A 22,093-nucleotide genomic window follows, 5' to 3' on the forward strand; every position below is an offset into this window, starting at 1 on the left:
AAAAAACAAACAACCTACACAGAAAAATACTCTAAAGTAAAGCAAGACAATTACACAAGATGTACTTTTAATAAAAGATGTTTGGGAATGCAGATTCAAAAATGTCTCTAAAATAGAATTTGTTTTAAAACAGATACTCTAAAAAAGATATCTGAAGGTATAATATTGATACATGATATTAAAGTAAACAGAGCTCATAAATATGGTCATAAAATTACCTGATTCAAGTCCAAATTCTAGATAATTTTCAGTTACAATAAGGATTGCCATGGCTTTGACAAAGAAAAAAAAGCCAAATGTGACACAGACAGATCTTTCACCTCCATCTTCTACTTTGAAGTAGTGAGTGGTCAATGAGAACAGTGTCTTGCTACATAAGAAAAGTCAAGGAAAAGTAATTTTGTAGAATAAAAAGAATTATACCTTAAGTTGGCTAAGAAGTTATTACATACATTTTAGAAACCCACACTGTGGCTTTGTTCTAGATGTGCAAATTGCAAATAATGCAGTATTTTTATTAGACCAAATACAGACAGAATTATGCTTCATAATGTTGGAACATTTAGTATGCAACTGACATTCCATGACAAAATGGGATTTTGGAAAGATGCAATTTAGAATTTTTTTGTTTTGACTTATGGCCATAAATATCCAAAATATTAAATCTTTTTACAAAAATTAGAATATTGTTCTATATTAAAGAACTTGTTACAAGTTAATACTTCTAGGAAAAATGGAAGCTTACAAGCCAATACACATTTTCCAAAAAAATAATTGCAGAATATTTATCAAATGCTATAATTCAAGATTTAATATATTTAACTCTAATATTCAAAATAGCCAAGATTATATCTATAAAGCAGCAAATGAATACATGCAATTCTAACTCCCAGTGGTAGTTGCACATCCCAGTCTCTGTCTTAAAGTTTCTTAACTATGAAAATCTTAAATGGCAAAATCCTGACTACTGAAGTCAACGACAAACTCCCATTGACTTCAACAGGTTCAAGACTTAATAATTTATGGGAAGGAAATGGTTTTGTGCCCACTTTTTGCTGCTTCTTTATATATGAAAAAACCTCAAAAGTTTTACTCATCCCTTGCTTGTTTTTTACTTCAGAGAAATCAAGATGTCTAGTTTAGTCATCCCTCTTTTCCTGGAGGCCTTTTTTGGAGGACTCAGAGGTATGGATTGGGAGCTCTCTCTATCCTTAACTGAAAAGAGGAATGTAGAATATTTAGCACAAAAGCTTTTCCTCAGATGTTTGTTAAGCCTTTGAGTTACACAAGTATTAAAAAAGTTTAAGGAGTCTTAGTAAAGAAAAAAAAAAATCATGTCCCCTCTCAATCAGGCTTCACTTTCTTGGCACTTATGAGAACAAACCCTACTTATTTCCAATAATTTACTTTACTCTACTCATCACATAAAAATGGAAAATCTATAAAAATGCAGTGACCTATATATAGCCTTCTTGAAAAAAAATCAGGGTAAACAACAAATATTTCTTGAGAAAATTTTTTGGTATTTTAAAAAATGCTGCCTACCTGGACAGTACAGGACCGCATTCAATTAACAATAACTTTGTACATAAGGAGTAAGCATTTTTATTACTATGTAGTTTATCATCATGTGTTTGGGAGTTATCAACTATAGAAGTTAATTATTAGCAAGCTAAAAACAAAGTCAGTAATACCTAGAAGAGAATTTCAAAAGGGAGAGGTAGAGATTCTACGTACCTTATGCACTCTGGTAAAGTTCTTTCATATAACCAACCCGCCACAAATATGAACATCTGAGAGGTCACCTGATCTTTTATCAAGCAGTTTTTAAACTTTCATTGACTACTCCTTTTAAATGCATTTCTAAATATAATTAGATCCATAACTGCACAACAGATTAAGATCAATTTTTAACTATATACCTTCAGCTCTTATTACTACAAGCTGCAGTCTGCTGTAATGAATTTATTTTTAAAGTGCAGGAGATCAAATCCATATTCAAATAAAATAGTTGTGTCAATGAGTCCACACTACCCATTTAGAACAGAAAAAGGCCATAGACAAAACATGAAATAAATGTAAGCCATAACCCATTTTTCCATTACACAACACCATAAACATTTATATTAGTACAATATTTTTAAGATTATAAAAGTATTTTAAGAACAATCTATTTTACTTAATTCATTTTAGTGAAACCTTTTGAATAGCATATGCGCTTCTGGGTGAAGATACACTTTTTCATAACAGAATATGGAGGATTCAGTGAGGTGTTGCACTTCACTACTCTTATCTCAATGTTTCACTGCATTTCACTAACACGTATATAACTAGAACAATATACCCTTTAACAAGTGGTTTTCTAAGGGATCTTAAAATTTCACCAATAAATAAAATACACGATCTTAAAATTTCACCAAGTGTGTGTGTGTGTGTGTGTGTGTGTGTGTGTGTATAAATACCTTATATGAGAAGTACATAAATAAAAAAATTTTCTTGAAATTTTAAATTTAAAAAAGTCACACCTACTGGATTATTATATAACACTTAATACCTATATGGTGGTATTTACCTACACATTTTAAAGTGCTTTATGTAGACTGGCAAGTGTCATTGACATTTTATAGACTGGAAAACTGAGGCATAGTGTGATGAAGTAGTAAATGGCAGACTCATGAATCAAACCCAGACCTCCTGACTCCGTCTTCCATACTCAAGTCACTGAATGACAAATGGTGATATCTCACAATGTATCAGTCACTTGTGGTAATTTGTATTTTCTTCATTTTGAAGGGGCTTAAGTAAATAGCAATTCAGGAATTCCTTCACACTAACTTACTACATTGCTATGATACCAAGGTTAATCAATACCTTCACAGAACACAAAAATAGATTTATTTTGCTGAAATAACTGCACGTCCTCTAAAAATGAAAAGTAGAAGAGCAAACTAGTCACTGCATCCTATTTCTATTCTGAAATAGCTTCTTCACAAAAGAGTAAATTTGATGCCAGTCACCTCTCATAGACCTTAATTATGTCTTAACTGAAGTTTATCCATTCCACCACCAGTCAAGTTAAGGAGGCAACAGAAGAGAAAAACCATCTGAAAAGTAACGAGTCACCTATCTCGCTACTGAGTTCTCACAGCATGATAGGCTGCCCCCAACAATATACAAAGACATTTTTGGAAGGGAAATTATTTTTCTTAAAGGATTAGGAAACTTAAGTTACTTAAAAGGCGATCTTTTTATGGTTGTACAGATGAAGACAAGCTGCTTCCAAAATGCAAAATACCTAGTTTTGACCACACAGCTAACTACCATAGCTGGGAGTGCTGGTAGCGTAGGGCCTGAGGAGAGAGTCCACATAACCAGACAAGCCTGATGTTAGGGTGCCAATGCCTGAGATGATGGGGCGTCCAGGATTTCCAGATTTATGGATCTTGGGTAGCAAATAGAATACCCCTGGTCGGGGTTCTAGGCATGTGCCTGTACAGATTTGTTCCTGTGCTTTGTCAGGGAGTTTTTTTAGCAGATGGTGTAGTTTCTTTAGGTAATCCTCAGTGGGATCAGAGGATAATGGCCTGTAGAATGTTAGTCTCTAAGGTGCCACAAGTACTCCTGTTCTTTTTGCGGATACAGACTAACATGGCTGCTACTCTGAAACCTATTGGGACAGTGAATGTGTTTCAATTTAAAATTAATAAGGAGGAAATTCCCTAAAAAAATCTGATATGGTAAGAACTGATTGGGACATCTTACGACAAAGAAGTTTTTTACAATACACAAGTTACGTTAGCATGTGTTTTGTTTTTCCCTGGGGAACATGCTTTTAAATGGGGTCCCACACCTAACATCAGGCTTGTCTGGTTATGTGGACTCTCTCCTCAGGCCCTACGCTACCAGCACTCCCAGCTATCTTCGAGACACCACTGACTTCCTGAGGAAACTACAATCCATCGGTGATCTTCCAGAAAACACCATCCTGGCCACTATGGACGTAGAAGCCCTCTACACCAATATTCCACACAAAGATGGACTACAAGCTATCAGGAACAGTATCCCCGATAATGTCACAGCTAACCTGGTGGCTGAACTTTGTGACTTTGTCCTCACCCACAACTATTTCACATTTGGGGACAATATATACCTTCAAGTCAGCGGCACTGCTACGGGTACCCGCATGGCCCCACAGTATGCCAACATTTTTATGGCTGACTTAGAACAACGCTTCCTTAGCTCTCGTCCCCTAACGCCCCTACTCTACTTGCGCTACATTGATGACATCTTCATCATCTGGACCCATGGAAAAGAAGCCCTTGAGGAATTCCACCATGATTTCAATAATTTCCATCCCACCATCAACCTCAGCCTAGATCAATCCACACAAGCGGTCCATTTCCTGGACACTACTGTGCTAATAAGCAATGGTCACATAAATACCACCCTATACCGGAAACCTACTGACCACTACACTTACCTACATGCCTCCAGCTTCCATCCAGGACACACCACACGATCCATTGTCTACAGCCAAGCTCTAAGATATAACCGCATTTGCTCCAATCCCTCAGACAGAGACAAGCACCTACAAGATCTCTATCAAGCATTCTTAAAACTACAATACCCACCTGCTGAAGTGAAAAAACAGATTGACAGAGCCAGACAAGTACCCAGAAGTCACCTCCTAGAAGACAGGCCCAACAAAGAAAACAACAGAACACCACTAGCTGTCACCTTCAGCCCCCAACTAAAACCTCTCCAGCGCATCAACAAAGATCTACAACCTATCCTGAAAGATGATCCCTCACTCTCACAGATCTTGGGAGACAGACCTGTCCTCGCTTACAGACAACCCCCCAACCTAAAGCAAATACTCACCAGCAACCACACATCACTGAACAAAAACACTGACCCAGGAACCTATCCTTGTAACAAAGCCCGATGCCAACTCTGTCCACATATCTATTCAAGTGACATCATCATAGGACCTAATCACATCAGCCATACCATCAGGGGCTCATTCACCTGCACATCTACCAATGTGATATATGCCATCATGTGCCAGCAATGCCCCTCTGCCATGTACATTGGCCAAACCGGACAGTCTCTACGCAAAAGAATTAATGGACACAAATCTGACATCAGGAATCATAATACTCAAAAACCAGTGGGAGAACACTTTAACCTGTCTGGTCATTCAATGACAGACCTGCGGGTGGCTATTTTACAACAGAAACTTCAAAAACAGACTCCAAGGAGAGACTGCTGAGCTGGAATTGATATGCAAACGAGATACAATCAATTTAGGATTGAATAAGGACTAGGAATGGCTGAGCCATTACAAACATTGAATCTATCTCCCTTTGTAAGTATTCTCATACTTCTTATCAAACTGTCTGTACTGGGCTATCTTGATTATCACTTCAAAAGTTTTTTTTCCTCTTACTTAATTGGCCTCTCAGAGTTGGTAAGACAACTCCCACCTGTTCATGCTCTCTGTATGTGTGTGTATATATATATCTCCTCAATATATGTTCCATTCTATATGCATCCGAAGAAGTGGGCTGTAGCCCACGAAAGCTTATGCTCTAATAAATTTGTTAGTCTCTAAGGTGCCACAATTACTCCTGTTCTTTTTACTGTCCCAATAGATGCTATTGCTGAAAGATCATTTCCCCAATTTTCTCCCTCTCTTGTGCCACTGCCCCAGCCCATTGCTAGGGATTCAGTTTTAAGTTTGTAGGATCTGTAAGTATGTTGACTCTAAATTGCTACCTCTAAATTGTCATCGAGTGTCTAGCCTTGGGTTTTTCTCTCTTTTTTTTTTTTTTTTTTTTTTTTAAAGGCAGTATGAACAGCAGTCTTCAGAATCATGAAATTCATCACTCTACAAGTAACAGATTATCCTAACCTACAGCCAGTTGTATGCCAAGATGTGAAAACAATACAGTAACAAAAACATACTACTCAAAACATATTGAGTTTTGACAAAGATAAAAATGTTACTGCTTACAATGAATCTCAAAAATATTAAATGCTAGTGTGATACGGGCCAGGTGGTACAGCAGGCCTTCTGACTGCTGCCTCCAAGGTACAGACTGTCATTGAATCTTCCTCAGTCTATCTGGAGATTAAAAGCTTCATTTTTCTGTTCGGCTAAGAGGCAATAAAAGATCTTCCTGTACTGAAACTCTTAATCTCGGTTGCCAACTGTGTGATAACTTACTGGGGATGTTTGTCATACTTTAAACTCTTGAAATGTATTGTTCATTCAAGACTAACTTCCTGTTGAGAAACCAAAAATACACATGGAATGGTTTTCTGTTCAGAACTTTATACTATATATCTATTCCACCAATATATAAAAAGTTACTATTCGCTTGTTGCACTGAATCACAACTCCTATAACAAATAACAGGAAAGCTTTCAGATCAGTCATCACCTCCAATTTCCATAGGATTCTGTTGGCATCTTTCATCCATAGTAAAATATAACATCAAAACAGGGAAAAAAGCATCTATTATCAAAACAAAATAAGCTGTTCTGGAATTAACCCCTTATTGGCCATGTTGCCTTTTGTTGATTTTATGCACTTCAGAATATCAATTTTGTGGGCATATTTATAAAACCTGACAACTTAACTCTTTGGGCCAGAGTTGTTTGAACAATTGATGGTGTGCTCCCTGGTCATGGGGCCATTCTGTGCTTGCACTGGCCCCTCATGTAAACTGGAATGGAACTATACTATACTCTGGCTGCCAGAGGCCCCCATGGGCCATGTTGGCAAGCAGGGATCACTGCTGCAATCTGGCCATGCACCCTCCAGATGCAGAAAGCAGTGGTGGTGCTGATGTGGGAACCTACAGCCCCACCCCACTTAGTGAATAATTATTAAATGAAGCAGCAACACCCAGTTCTAGGTGCCCAGTATGGTTTACTCATTATTTCTTCTTGCCACAAAACATCAGACTACACCCAGTAAATACATTTGTGGGATTTTTTTAAAAATTACTATTCATTTTAACAAAACCAGAATTTAGAATCAGTCAAGAACTTGAAAATTCATTCAAAAGAAGAAGTTTGGCTAACTGTAAAAGTTTAGATATTTGCTATTATTGGGATTACAGAATTTAACAACTTCAATTTCATTTGTGGAGCGTTAGTCTAAGACGGAAGGCCACAGAGTCAGGGTTTTCATGTAAAAATTAGAGCTGTTTTTTCTTCTACATTATTAATTTCACTAGCCTCATTCTGCAAATTGCACTCTAATGAAGAGGATCTTATTAATAGATTTTCATAAATGCACACACAGAAAAGTACTGATGCAAACAATGATTTTTTCCTCCTCTAATGGGTTTTTTCCCCTTCTCTTAACCCACAGCAGCAGTCAATGCAGACCACCTGCTGTAAGTGCTAATTCATTTTGTCTTACAGTGCAAACTTTCAAACTCGTGGAACCAAGAAAATATGAGGTCTTAAAAATCCTTTCTGGGGCAAGATTTGTTATTACTCTAATTCACTAATGCTATTTTTGGCAACAAAGTCCCACATATAAATCCGCTAATTACAAGAGAAGAAACCTAAAGTCAAATTTTAGTGGACATTTATCTATACAAGTATTTTTGTAGACATCTTAGCTATTTATCTATGTGAATAAATCTTTTCACTTGGTCAGTAGTTGGTATTTACATGTAACAATGTCCATATGGGGAAGTGGAGGGAGAGGTGGGAGACCAGTGAACTCTGGAAGTTAACCTATACCTGTTGTATACATTACAATATACTCCAATTTGATTTAATATAGCAGCAGGAAGGTCCAACAGCTAACAATTTGGGGTATGAACAGGTGGTTAACTTTAAGTTATTCTATCCATTCATGGTGAACCTCAGAGAGCTCTAAGGTCTCTCACACACACTAATTTATGTAAGATTGCATGCTTCTATTACAAAGCCTTGCTCCTGGGGGACTGCACATGCACAGAATTTATGTCCCCGCAGATTTCTTTGCTTCCTTGCAGAAAAATGACTGACGGGGAAGCAAAGGGAAGCCACAAAAGTAGTCATTCAACCTTCCCCAGCAGTATGTTTTGGGTGCCCCTGGCAGCCGGCAGAGAGGTATATCACTGTAGGGCCGGGGGCGGGACTGGTGGTTCCTACTCTGCGCTGGGCTCAGCAGCTAGTCCTGGCTGGGCTGGGGAGGACAGGACTTCCTCTTCCCCTGCACGGCATCCGGGGCTGGGTCAGACCTACCTCCAGATTTCTCCCCCCGTTGCAGGAAGCTCTGCAATCTCTCCCCATCGCTCCTCAGCTGAAGGGGGAGGGATCTCTGTACAGGGAGCAGCTCCCCCATCCGCCCAACCCCAGTGCATCCAGACCCGCTCATTCCCAGACCCTCCCACAGAGCCTCACATCCCCCGCACTCAGAACACCCACATTCCCCCTGCACCTGGACCAACCCGCAGATCCCAACCTCACCGAGCCCCAGCTTGCTGCACCTGAGATAAGGGATACATTAAACAAACACACTCTTTGGAAAACACAAAAAAGGAGAGTTACGACCGCAGTTCTCAACCTGCGACCTGCAGGCCGCCTGCGGCCCAATCAGCACATAGCTGCGGCCCATGTGACATCCTCATAGCCATCCAGGTAGTATATATATTGTGAGGATGCTGCCCACATGACACCAGGAAGCTGCATATGCGACCCACAAAGGTAAGTAGGTTGAGAAACACTGAGTTAAGGTAAAAACTGTTTCTGATCCCACACCATCCATTCACTGTCCATCCAAAATTAAGAGACAGCCTTACTCTTGAACACTACGTCTTCAGCAGTGCCAGTGAGCCCTCACTAAAATATGTCTACCCGATATATGTACAATCATATATGATATATACACCGCTCTCCAAATCCATCCTAGTTAGAGGCAAGATGCTGGTGTTGCTTTCTTGTCTTAGAATTCATTTGCACACCAAACACCTACGCAAAACTCAATCCACCTTCTCAACATATTTCAGAGTGGTAGCCGTGTTAGTCTGTATCAGCAAAAACAACGAGGAGTCCCTGTGGCACCTTAGGCCTGGTCTACACTGGGGGAAGGGGGGAAATCGACCTAAGATACGCAATTTCAGCTACGAGAATAGTGTAGCTGAAGTTGACGTATCTTAGGTCAACTTACTTCATGTCCTCACTGCGCGGGGTCGAATGCCGCTGCTCTCCCGTCGACTCCGCTTCCGCCTCTCGCCGCAGTGGAGTACAGGAGTCGACGGCAGAGTGATCGGGGATCGATTTATCGTGTCTACACTAGAGACGCGATAAATCAATCCCCGATAGATCGATCACTACCCGCAGATCCAGCGGGTAGTGTAGACGTACCCTTAGAGACTAACAAATTTATTTGGGCATAAACTTTCATGGGCTAAAACCCACTCCATGCATCTGATGAAATGGGTTTTATCCCATGAAAGCTTATGCCCAAATAAATTTGTTAGTCTCTAAGGTGCCACAAGGACTCCTCATTTTTTCTTCTCAACATAGTTCCCTTATCAGTGGTTCTCAAACTTATGTGAATGGGCCCCACTTCTCTTTGTCTGTAGTCATTTACATCCCTACAAGTACATATGTTGCTACCCAGCTCCGAAGGCAGCACCACACCAGCAGCATCACAGAAGTAAGGGTGGCAATGTGAAAAGTGATATTAGTCACTTAGTGCCCCATTGGCACCCTTACTTCTGTGCTGCTGCTGCCACCCCAGGGCTGTCAGCCAGAGCCCCACCACCTCCAGGTGAGGGATTGGGGAAGGGGGAACCTCCACTGGGGGTATGGGGGCGGGGCGGAGAAGGAAGAAGAGAGCCTAAGTGAGGGCTGCCTCCTGGTGAGGGATCAGGGAGGTTGATGGAGGAAGGAAAGCCTGAGCCGCCGGGCTATGGCTGTCCCCTTTATCCCCGCCTTCCAGGTGTTTACGGCCCTTCTGCACGAGCCCTAGCCACCCAGGGCTGAGAGCCGGAGCTCTTTAAAATAAAAATAAAATAAAAAAAAAGCAGCACACAGCTCACACCTCCCTTGGGAGGCCCACCCCATAGTTTGTGAACTGCTGCCTTACATCATATAAACCAGTTACCTTTACTATCTCCAGGGGTCAGGTTTCCTGTAGCTACAGACATTAATACTTGTAATACCCTTGTGCACTAGATATTTACCATTCTACATAAACTACAGTGGCCATATTTCTATGTCTGCAAGCTGCTGCAGATTTCTTAAGGTGTATATACAAACTTCCAGAATATATGGGATTTAACATGCTTCTATATATCAAGATGGATGGATAAACTGCTGGACATATTGGCTTAAGAGGGACACTTGAAAATACTCTGCACACATAGGCATGCCATACATGATGGAATATATGTTCAATGGTAGGTCAAAGGCAAAATACCACCCCAAGTAACCTTAATGTTGTTTCTATTATTTCCAATATTTAAACTGTTTCCCCCGATCCCATACAGGATTTGCTTTTGTTTTAAAAGTTTTACCTTAACTTAGAACTTCATGATTTTTTTCTTCTTCTTAGACTACAACATTAAACATTTTCTAAGCTTAAGTGAGATACTACCTGAAACCAAAAAAAATAATAATAATCAAAATCCATGTTATAAGAAACTGATGAATACGCAAGACCATGCACAAAGTGTTGATGTGTGCAACTATCCAATGCTGAACAACTCTATCTGCTCACATTTTGTTAAATCCAGAGTATAGCTTTATGTATGTTGGATGAATATCTACTTCAATGCTATCCTATTGAACATCTTACTCCTTCAGAGTTTGTGGATGTTTACTTTATAGCCAATACACAAGCACTAAAAAGAAGTGAGCAAATGATAATTTAGGACCATCTATAAAATTATTACAGAAAGCAATCAGCAATTTTACATTTTTTCCATCCACTAGTCCAAATAAAAAGACTTTTCCAGATTCTCTTTCTGAAAGCAAACTCTGCAGATAAGCAGAGCCATGCACATGCGAAGATCTTTTAAAAAGGAAGAGAAGAGGTAGAGTACTGTATATAGTCTACTCCTCAACTGTAATGGTTGACTGCAGATGTATAATTTTTTACAGTGCACACAGGAGCTCCATTTAATGGACTCCAGTCATATGCTGTTTTCTACATTACATTAGAATGTGTAGAGACTTCTTATTGCACTAAAAATATTCATTGAACATAATTTTCTTATTAATCAAAACAAACAGTTCCTTAAAGTATGTTAAGATGATATGATCACATGTAGATGTATGGTATAAAAAAAACTAGATAAAGGGGGAAAGTATAGCTAAACTAAAAAAATTTCAATACCATACCCACTACAAACCAAACCCCGTAGAGTCAGCAGTTTTGTTTTACAATTTACAATCTTCCTAAAGCACAGCTTGCTTGTATATAACAATGTGGCTTATAAGCAGAATATTATCACCTTAGGAATCTGATATAAGACGACAGCCATATATTAAATATTTTAAAACTTCATTTTTGTCTTGGAGTTTCATTCAACTGTGGTATAATTATTTCCACCACATATTCTCTTTTGAAAGCTTGTCACAATATTTTAAAACAACATCTCACGTAATCAGAGAGGGACTAGAATTTGGCTTTTTTTTTTTTTAAATAGTTGAGCAGCATGGCACTGAATTATTGCTGGCAACAATGTCTCCCAGTGTGATGGGGGTGCTTTTCACTGGATCTGGATATCTGATCAGGAAAAAGCAAGAGCATTAGGACGGGTTGTATTTCCCTAAATTTTGATGTAGGGTCAGGTGGGATTCAGCGTGACAATGTAATGGGGAGGATAGTAAAAGAATTATGAGGATGACTTTATCCTGGCCAGGGACATTTTTTTTTTAAATGTGGATTTCATCAGGAATTAGACTCATAGCTTTAAGAAGGCTTTCAACAGGGTGGGTTTCTGGGTCAATCTGGGGGTGAGATATTATTTGGTGAACTCTGTTCAGGGTCCAGCACAGGATGGTGATCACTTCCAATAGCCTTTTTACTCTGCCTCAGAGGTGTTTAGGTGTCCCTAAACCTCTAACTAGCAGAAGCTGGGATTGGACAGCGAGGGATGGATCACTCAAAATTGCTCTTTTCTGTTCATTCCCTCTGAAGCAATTGGCAGTGGCCGCTGTCAGAGACAGGACAGTGGTTTAGATGGCCCATTGGTCTGACCCAGAATGGCCGTTCTTATATGCTGGTGTCCAGCAGCATTCCTTCAGTGACCACCGTAGACAAGCCAAGAGGGTGGCAATGCTGTCAGATGCTGAGAGCTATGGAAGTTTGTAGAAATGGAATTTAATTACAAGGCATTTAAATCCTTGGTCCCTTTGTTTGTGAGTAAAGGAAAACAAGGTAGGAGAAGATTTAAATCTCCTAGAAATCTGGATTGAAATATCCAATCTTAGTGCCATTTGTTTTGCTTTTTATTACTTGGGCAGATATAATGAAAGATAAACACTGCATGCAATAATATGAAACAAAGAATGCTAAGTCAGTGGCTAAGCATTGAAAAAACATAGTATTTTAGGAAGAACACAGAGCCTTTCATGTATAACAAACTCGGCTAGCTGACAAACGCTGGCCAATTCTGACACAGCTAGCTTCTGCTGGCTAGTCAGTGCAGCATGATCTGAAGGTGGATAGTTGAGGAGGTTGTGCAGCTCTGCTTTTCACATCCCACCTAAAAATCTAGGGATTCTACTACTCTAGAGCTAGAGCGGATAGACATACTATTTAGTATGAGAGCTGAGGTAAGTTTATGTTGGACTAATTGTGTAGTCCAACTATCCTAGCACTGCAAATTCCCTGAGAGGATGAAGTTCTTCACTACTTCAGGAAGGGAGCCTCTATATGCTCAGTGACTAATGACATAGGTGGGTCTTCCGAGTTGGCTGAGGATTTTATATCCATTGCTGTGACAATGGGATTAAGAACATAAGAACATAAGAACATAAGAAAGGCCGTACTGGGTCAGACCAAAGGTCCATCTAGCCCAGTATCTGTCTACCGACAGTGGCCAATGCCAGGTGCCCCAGAGGGAGTGAACCTAACAGGCAATGATCAAGTGATCTCTCTCCTGCCATCCATCTCCATCCTCTGACGAACAGAGGCTAGGGACACCATTCTTACCCATCCTGGCTAATAGCCATTTATGGATTTAGCCACCATGAATTTATCCAGTCCCCTTTTAAACATTGTTATAGTCCTAGCCTTCACAACCTCCTCAGGTAAGGAGTTCCACAAGTTGACTATGCGCTGCGTGAAGAAGAACTTCCTTTTATTTGTTTTAAACCTGCTGCCTATTAATTTCTTTTGGTGACCCCTAGTTCTTGTATTATGGGAATAAGTAAATAACTTTTCCTTATCCACTTTCTCAACATCACTCATGATTTTATATACCTCTATCATGTCCCCCCCTTAGTCTTCTCTTTTCCAAACTGAAGAGTCCTAGCCTCTTTAATCTTTCCTCATATGGGACCCTCTCTAAACCCTTAATCATTTTAGTTGCTCTTTTCTGAACCTTTTCTAGTGCTAGAATATCTTTTTTGAGGTGAGGAGACCACATCTGTACACAGTATTCGAGATGTGGGCGAACCATGGATTTATATAAGGGCAATAATATATTCTCAGTCTTATTCTCTATCCCCTTTTTAATGATTCCTAACATCCTGTTTGCTTTTTTGACCGCCTCTGCACACTGCGTGGACATCTTTAGAGAACTATCCACGATGACACCAAGATCTTTTTCCTGACTCGTTGTAGCTAAATTAGCCCCCATCATGTTGTATGTATAGTTGGGGTTATTTTTTCCAATGTGCATTACTTTACATTTATCCACATTAAATTTCATTTGCCATTTTGTTGCCCAATCACTTAGTTTTGTGAGATCTTTTTGAAGTTCTTCACAATCTGCTTTGGTCTTAACTATCTTGAGTAGTTTAGTATCATCTGCAAACTTTGCCACCTCACTGTTTACCCCTTTCTCCAGATCATTTATGAATAAATTGAATAGGATAGGTCCTAGGACTGACCCTTGGGGAACACCACTAGTTACCCCTCTCCATTCTGAGAATTTACCATTAATTCCTACCCTTTGTTCCCTGTCCTTTAACCAGTTCTCAATCCATGAAAGGACCTTCCCTTTTATCCCATGACAGCTTAATTTACGTAAGAGCCTTTGGTGAGGGACCTTGTCAAAGGCTTTCTGGAAATCTAAGTACACTATGTCCACCGGATCCCCCTTGTCCACATGTTTGTTGACCCCTTCAAAGAACTCTAATAGATTAGTAAGACACGATTTCCCTTTACAGAAACCATGTTGACTATTGCTCAAGAGTTTATGTTTTTCTATGTGTCTGACAATTTTGTTCTTTGGTTTAGGTGGCTCACCCTTAGGCTCAAGTAGGGATCTGATGATTTTTGTTGTTGTTAAGATTAGACATTGAAGGGCTAGATATTATAGCTATTCCATAGAGCAAATGAGGTTGGGGTTCACTGCTCTTGTCAGGGCAAGTGATCCATTTTGGTGGTCCACCCTGACAGACTAATAGCTGTCTCCATTCTATTGCTAATGACAATCTCTCCCAACGCAAGGGAATTTCATGATACTTTTCTGGTAACACCAAATGGATTTGGACCACCTATCTGCATCCGTGGATGGGAAGGGGCAAATGGCCAGCATTCTCTGGAAGCCAGTGGGGGAAGTATTGAGTCCTTTACTAGTGGACATGCTCATTCCCTTTTTGGGAAGCACGTGTGCAGTTTATACTTTTTAAAAAAACTTAACATTATCTTCCCAGTCACGTATAATCTTTTTGCTTAAGTTTGTAGAAGATGCGTCAACTCACAGTATCTTGATTCCTTGGACTTTCACCTGTGTCAATCTTGATTTGGGTATGGCACAGAGTATGATCAGAAGGACCAATGATCTCCTCTGGGAAGTGGATAAAGACCAGGTGTCCATGCTGATATTAGATTTATCATCACCTTCAATTCCACTAACCCTGAAGTTATCAAATCACTTGCAGATCTTCATGGGACTGGAAGGTGCTGCCTGTTACTGGCTTCACTCTTTCCTCTTAAAGAGAACCCAGAGGGTAATAGCTCTTCTGCCTCATGAGCTTTAATGTATAGGTCCTGGAAAGTATCAGAGGGGTAGCCGTGTAAGTCTGGACCTGTAAAAGCAGCAAAGAGTCCTGTGGCACCTTATAGACTAACAGACGTATTGGAGCATGAGCTTTCGTGGGTGAATACCCACCGACAAAGTGGGTATTCACCCACGAAAGCTCATGCTCCAATACGTCTGTTAGTCTATAAGGTGCCACAGGACTCTTTGCTGCTTTTACAGGTCCTGGAAAGTTTCTTCTACACCACACCTCTTGTTCAGTGTTTGAGATCTTTTAGGAAGCCTACTGAGGAAATTTGGGCCAAGGCGCTCAATATGCTGATGATGCCAGCTCTTCGTTTCCATCTCATCCAATCTGGAGTGCAATTAGAGCACCTCTTTCAGTGCTTGGATGAGTCTGAGGCTCAATCCAAATAAAACTGAGAAACGTTGGGGTAAATATCCAGCAGCTACAGTAATAGTTGTGTGCACCTTTGAGACTGAAAATATGCATGTCCATCATTTGTTTCCCATAAATGCAACTTGGGGGGGTTGTTGGCTTTACACTTGTTCATGGATGGAATGGAAGTTGCAACCCGGTCTGTGTTTTACCACCTGCATCTGAACAGAAAGTTGCAACCACTTATCTCAAATGCCATTATAATCCACACCTCTGTCACCTATGACTTCTCCAATATACATACATGGGCTACTCCTTAAAACTATATGGAAAAATGAAGCTAGTCCAGAATGCAGCCACCCACATGTTAAGGGGTGTATCTTTGCCCAAGCACCTGAAACTTTTTTTTTTTTTTTTTTATACACACACACACACACACACACACACACTAACTACATTGGCTTCCAGATACAGTTTAAGGTGTTGATTTTGACCTATAAGGCCCTAAATAGGGAAGGCAGGAGGGGATAGGCAGACCACGCAATACTTCCACAATTATGGTCAGCAGAAAAGTATGAGCTGGTGCTCCCTTTGAAAGAAGGGGAGCTTGTGACAGGACATTCTATGTGAAAGCTCAAGTTTTGAAATCCACTCTCCCCTTCAACTTACAATACCTCACATATAACAAGCCTTAGGGGGGTGCTGTAAAACCTGTGTTTTTGGTTGAGGTACTGAGAAGGATGAGGTCTATGGAGCAAAGAGGTCCATGAAGAATTAGGGACATGATTAGTTTTGTTACCTTCGCTGGAGAAGGGTTGGGTTACATGTGTAGTGATGTTATTTTTTCTCTATTTTCTGTCACGGATAATTTTAAAAAAAAAAACAAAAAAAAAAACCACACCACCACCACTCTCAGGGCACCTACAGCCTGGGATAGGTATCTTCTGTATACTTTAAACTGAATCATTAATATAAATAACAGTTATATTAAGATTTACATCCAAATCATTTATAAAATCAAACAAAGTAAAGACTTAATATCCTAGCTACAGCATCATTTAAGTTGCATGATGACTAGACACTACTTTCCAGTTACTTTCTAGTAAGACGGTACCATGCCTTGAATAGTGTGAAAGCCAGTGTCTTTGAAGTGGACTGCTGTCACTTTCCATTCTTTCATAATGTGATTTAACCACCTGCCCAAAGGTCATTCTTCCTCACCTCTGCTCTCCCAGTTGAGGTAAGGTATATACAACTAGTTTCCCCTCTTCTTCCTTCCCTAAAAAACAGGGAACTGGTTTCATATTTCTAGAGCACATGTTGCCAAGAAACAAGCAAGGTAATTTTGCCTATTTTAAAACCTACATAAATATGCATTAGACCTAAATTGGATAAGTCAAATATTGATATTTTATGGTACAACAAAATGAGATTACATCATCTTTACATTAATTGAATCCCTGCTTTTCAAGTACCATGCTAACAAAGCAAGTTCCTCCAAGGATGACAATCCAACTAGTAACTGACTGCAAACGTTTTCTGGATCTCATCTGTTTTTCAGGCTATATTGGGTACCTTATCAGTACAATCAAGGCATACATTCTATTAACAGATATAGATGAGCAGAACATATACAGATGCAAAGGTTGTGCCAGCTCATTAACAGGGCTCCAAAGTTTTACTTGACACCTACTAGCTGGCACGGATACCAAGGATGGGTCACAACAGGAACTCCCGTGGAGTATCCATCTGGTATTAATCCTACCATAGCAGCTTTCAATATCTGGCTAGAAGATATTGGAACAGCAAGGAAGTCATTCAGTCTGCCGCCTAACTCACCTCTGGCTCTGCTCCCTTCACAATCAGGCTCTCATGCAAGCAAGGCGCTTCATCACCTCCCATCTCAGTCAACTGTTTCCTCTCCATTCCCTAAAAGTAAAAACCTGGTCATTTCTCACTGACTATTGCAACTACCTACCTCATGCATTCCTGTCTCTTACATCCACCTGCTCCAGCATATCCAAACAGTTAGCTGCCTCTCTAGCTGTTCTGATGTTATATGCCTCTGAATAGTTTTCACTATACTTCTACGTTATGTTCAATTCTTCATCTTTGAGGTTCTGTACAATACCACCCCCACTTCTCTTCTCTCATCTGTCTACACCCCTTCTCACTTCCTAATCCATTACCTCTCAAATGACTCTCCTCCTATTCTCAACGTTACATTCTCCTTCAAATCTGCCTCCACCAACAATTAGTAGACTTGTTTATATGGCAGCTGGACATATTGTTCTGTACTGTACTTTACTGCTCATATTAACAAAGATTTTTGCTGCCACCTTTTAATCTTTTTTGTACCTTTTCTTCATGATTGTATAGTTCAGCAAAACAAAGTTACTTCAGAAATACTACAACATTGTGACGAGGCTGATATTGCAGGCTTACAAATCAGCATTAACATTTCCCTTTTATAGAAAAAAATGAAGTAAAATTCACGCACTCATGAACACAATCTGGTATTAAGACTAAAACTATTGAACGTAGAATGCATAGCTAGACAGATAATCTCACTGACATCCAGGATCCTTTTCCAAATGTTAATTCTGCAATAAACAATCCACTATTACCATCTGCAAATTACAGGGGGATACAAGTTATCATTTGAAAAATAATAAATAAAATGTTTTAGGAACACAGCAAAGGATACATGGCAAAAGCCAAAACAAGCAGACACCAGACAATGCTGATATTCATTTCCTGTGAGGGCTTCATCAAACTGTAGTAGGCTTCAGTTACCAAGTACACCACTGTAGCTGCAACTGTGAAATCCACCAACCACTGATATTCAGGAAAATAATGCAATGCTGAAAAATAAAGGTTTTCAGGAACCAAAAGCATAAGTGAATTTTTTTCAGGCAAGCAATGACAAAATGAAAGAGGGACCACATGGTTAAAAGAAAATATACTTGAAGTCTTTACAACTGCTGCTTCTTGATGTCCAGGCAGATCTAAGATATTCAAGTAGCAGCAGTGGCAAAACAATGCTTTTGCTCTTCGGTACTTGGTAATTTATCCAGGCCTTTTTCACTTCTGGACCAGATTATTGTAACACGAAGTACACAGGGTTAACACATGAATTCCATTCAAAGACCTCATCTAATGCAGAAAGTTCAAATATTATGAAGTATTATTTAGTATTCAGGTTTTATGCACTGCTTGCTTAGTGATGCTTTTTGAAAGGAGAGTCCTGCACTTAAATTCCAAAATATGAGATGACTTCCAATTTATTTCCAGCTGCAATTCAAGACAAAGTGCCAAATAGTTTGGGTTCTATCTACATTAAATTTTGTCATCTGAGTGCTTAACCTGTAATGTATGCTTAACATTTTGTGTGGAATTGCTCCCCCACCCTTCTAAAAATCAAAAGATTTTTCTTCTTCAGGATTTTGATGGTCTCTGTTGGCTTGCAAAATAATCTGAAATTATTTGGCTAGAAACCACTGGTATGCCATGCCTCCTGCATATTAGGTGGTTTGCACGGAGAAAACTTCTCTCCTGTCAACTTTAGCAACTGCATCAAAGTGAAGCTCCTAATTCTAAAACAGGGGTTGGCAACGTTCGGCACGCGGTTCGCCAGGGTAAGCACCCTGGCGGGCCGGGCCAGTTTATTTACCTGCTGACGCAGCAGGTTCGGCACATCGCTCGCCCGCGCCGCTTCTCGCCGCCCCCATTGGCCCGGGACGGCGAACCGCGGCCAGTGGGGGCCCCGATCGGCCAAACCTGCCGCGTCAGCAGATAAACAAACTGGCCCGGCCCGCCAGGGTGCTTACCCTGGCGAGCCGCGTGCCGAACGTTGCCGACCCCTGTTGTAAAATGTAAGAAATGCACACAAAACCTTCCCAACCCTTTCACACCTTACAACTTCAGAGACTAAGTCAAAGGCTTCTGGCAAAGCACTTGTCTTAATTTAACTGTAATCAAAACAACTAAATTGGTTGTTATTTCAATGCATTATAACTTAATCCTTTTTTTAAATGATACAGTCTAAGGTCTGCAGATGTGCTAATCATCTTTTTCTAGCAGAACTTTGCTTTGCTGTCAGGAAGGCTCTTTAGAGTAATAGTCATCTTATTTCGTACTTATTGACATTTGTAAATTCTTTCCTTGCTCACAAGCTAGTTTCAAACATTGTGTCTTTCTGTTTTTGATTAAACATTTTAATCATTGTAATGGCCAACTTAAGCTCTGTGGGGGTTCTCCTTCTCAACACAACATATGCCTATTAATAATAGCTATGTGTCATGGTCCTGATATTTTAGGGACACAACCTCCATCCCAGGAACTTAAGTTATTTGCATCTGCTTGTTTCTCTAGCATCTCCTTGTGGTTTCTAAATATTTTACTTTAGAATGTCAGATATCTATCGGAGATGTTTAGGTTTCCCCACCACCACAGTGCCCATGTACTTTCTAGTGGTTTTATCTTTATTTTCCACATGCACCAATCATCTCATCTTCCTACACTAGCATACGACCATATATTGTCACGTTTTCAAGTACACTGTGTATGATCTGATCTTTTCCAGTGTCCTCTTACATTGCTAGAGATGTCTGTTGTAGCAATATATATCTGTTATGCTGGATTTCTCTCATCCATTCTTCTCTTTAATGCAGATATTAAGATATCAAGCAAGGAACAAGAGAAGAGTTCTACTTCTTGCTTTTCAGCTAATTTCCTTCTTTGTAATGAGTTGTGTTTTTACTCTCTCATTAGCCATAAAAATATTCCAGTATATATCACAAATAATATGTACTTGATAGAAAAGAACATATTGTAATCACAGAATATATTTGGGATAACATTCAACCAATTACAAAAATTTATCTTACCTAAAGTGTCCACTTCAGTAACTAACTTTGTTTCCAGATGAAGATCAATATCCTTAGGAATGGTTAGGGGTTTATTTTCAATATGACCGTTATATTTTCTGTAAAAGCCATGCACACAACTAATCAAAAATCTATTCACTATTATAACATTACCTTGATTTCAATAGTAAGCTCTTTAAAAGTTGTTACATGCTGAACATTTTTTATATTTGCACTTTTTATATATAAAAATGTAATTTGAGTTAAATTCTACACATATCAAGATAATAACTGAGATGAACGTGTTTATTAGCTTTACCATGTCAAAGTTTGAAATACTGTTGATTGTACATGCGTGTCTAAATTACCAAGGAATGCCAATCTGAGGCTTTGAAGCTGAGGCTCAGGCATCTCAGCTGGAGACTGACAGAAAGCAATGTTAAAATCACACGGAGAGAATACCACTTGTCATCAGCTGGAGTTTGTAAGTTGCTGAGAAATATTTACTGGAATTAATTATCAGTTATCCAGCTTTGAAGATAACTGGTGTTGCTGGAAGAGAGGGTGGATCAGCAGCACAGGACATAGGGGCTCTAGCTCAATAAGAAAAGAGGAAACAGCAGTGTAGATGTTCCTGCTCAAGCTGGAGTTCAGGCTGGGCCTCCGAGCCTGAGTGGGAATGTCCGCCCTGCTATTTTTAGCGCCATAACACAAGCTTGAGTCTGTAGACCCAGGCTCTGAGACTCGCTGCCCTGGGTTTTATTTTTGCCCCCCCAACGTAGACATACCCACCCTTAGAGTACCACAGCCTGTTATGCTGCAATAGTTGGCAAGTACAATCCAGCTCAGGGGTCTCAAACTCGCGGCCCGCATGCCATTTACGGCCCACGAACCTCCTCAATGTGGCCCGCGGGGCTCCAGCAGTTTTGGGGCCGGGTCTCTCCCTTGGCCCCACCTGCTGCCCCCGGGCGCTCCCCCACCCCCAGGCGATTTACAATGGCCCGGGGTCCCGGCAGCGCAGCAGAGCTGAGCGGTGTCTCCCTGCTCGCTCCACGTGTTGGCCAGCCCCTCCCTGCGGCCCCAGGTGGGGCTGTGCCTCCACGCGCTGCCTCTGCCCCGAACGCCCCTGCAGCCAATGGGAAGCTGCAGGGGGGAGTGCCCCAGCCCGGCCCGCCTTGGAACCCCATGTAAGCGCTGCACCCCCACAACCCTCTCAGAGCCTGCACCCTCTTCCCACACACCCCCAGCCCCCAAACTCCCTCCCAGAGCCCACACCCCTTCCCTCCCTCCCAGAGCCCGCACCCACTCCCCCATCCCACACACCCCCTCCTGCCCCCAAACTCCCTCCCCCTTCCTCCTGCACCCCCACCACCTGCCCCAGCCCAGAGCCTGCACCCAGCACCCAAACTCCCTCCCAGAGCCCAAACTCTCATCCCTTCTTCACCCCAACTCTCTCCCAGAGCCCGAACCCCAAACCTCCTCCCCCGCCCCCCAAGCTCCCTCCCAGAGCCTTAGGCAGGTGGAGGGTGGAGTTTTTTTGGGGGGCAGAGTTTTGGAGGGTGGTTTCTGGGCGGCATGAGTGATATTATTGGCCCTCTGGGAGGATTTGAGGACTGGAACTGGCCCTAAGGTAAATTGAGTTTGAGACCCCTGATCCAGCTGATCAGATGATG

The 22,093-nt window shown here is 40.8% G+C and overlaps 1 protein-coding gene and 1 long non-coding RNA gene across 2 annotated transcripts in view; both read right to left on the reverse strand.

Annotated features, from left to right (window-relative positions):
* The window catches only part of TMEM161B (transmembrane protein 161B), a 77,592-nt gene that overhangs the window by 15,456 nt on the left and 40,043 nt on the right, over positions 1–22,093 (reverse strand). The window contains exons 4-6 of the mRNA XM_065406358.1: positions 20,442–20,539; positions 18,260–18,416; positions 219–370 (exon numbers count right to left, since the gene is read on the reverse strand). Coding sequence (XP_065262430.1) covers positions 219–370; positions 18,260–18,416; positions 20,442–20,539 — 407 coding nt within the window. The remainder of the gene's footprint in view (positions 1–218; positions 371–18,259; positions 18,417–20,441; positions 20,540–22,093) is intronic.
* Positions 10,535–17,475, reverse strand: LOC135880195 (uncharacterized). Its single transcript, XR_010561485.1, has 3 exons — positions 17,392–17,475; positions 16,774–16,831; positions 10,535–10,612 (listed from the first exon to the last, which is right to left on the reverse strand). It is a non-coding gene; the product is annotated as an uncharacterized LOC135880195 (long non-coding RNA).

This window comes from Emys orbicularis, chromosome 6 (assembly GCF_028017835.1).
Source record: "Emys orbicularis isolate rEmyOrb1 chromosome 6, rEmyOrb1.hap1, whole genome shotgun sequence".
Classification (NCBI taxonomy): domain Eukaryota; kingdom Metazoa; phylum Chordata; order Testudines; family Emydidae; genus Emys; species Emys orbicularis.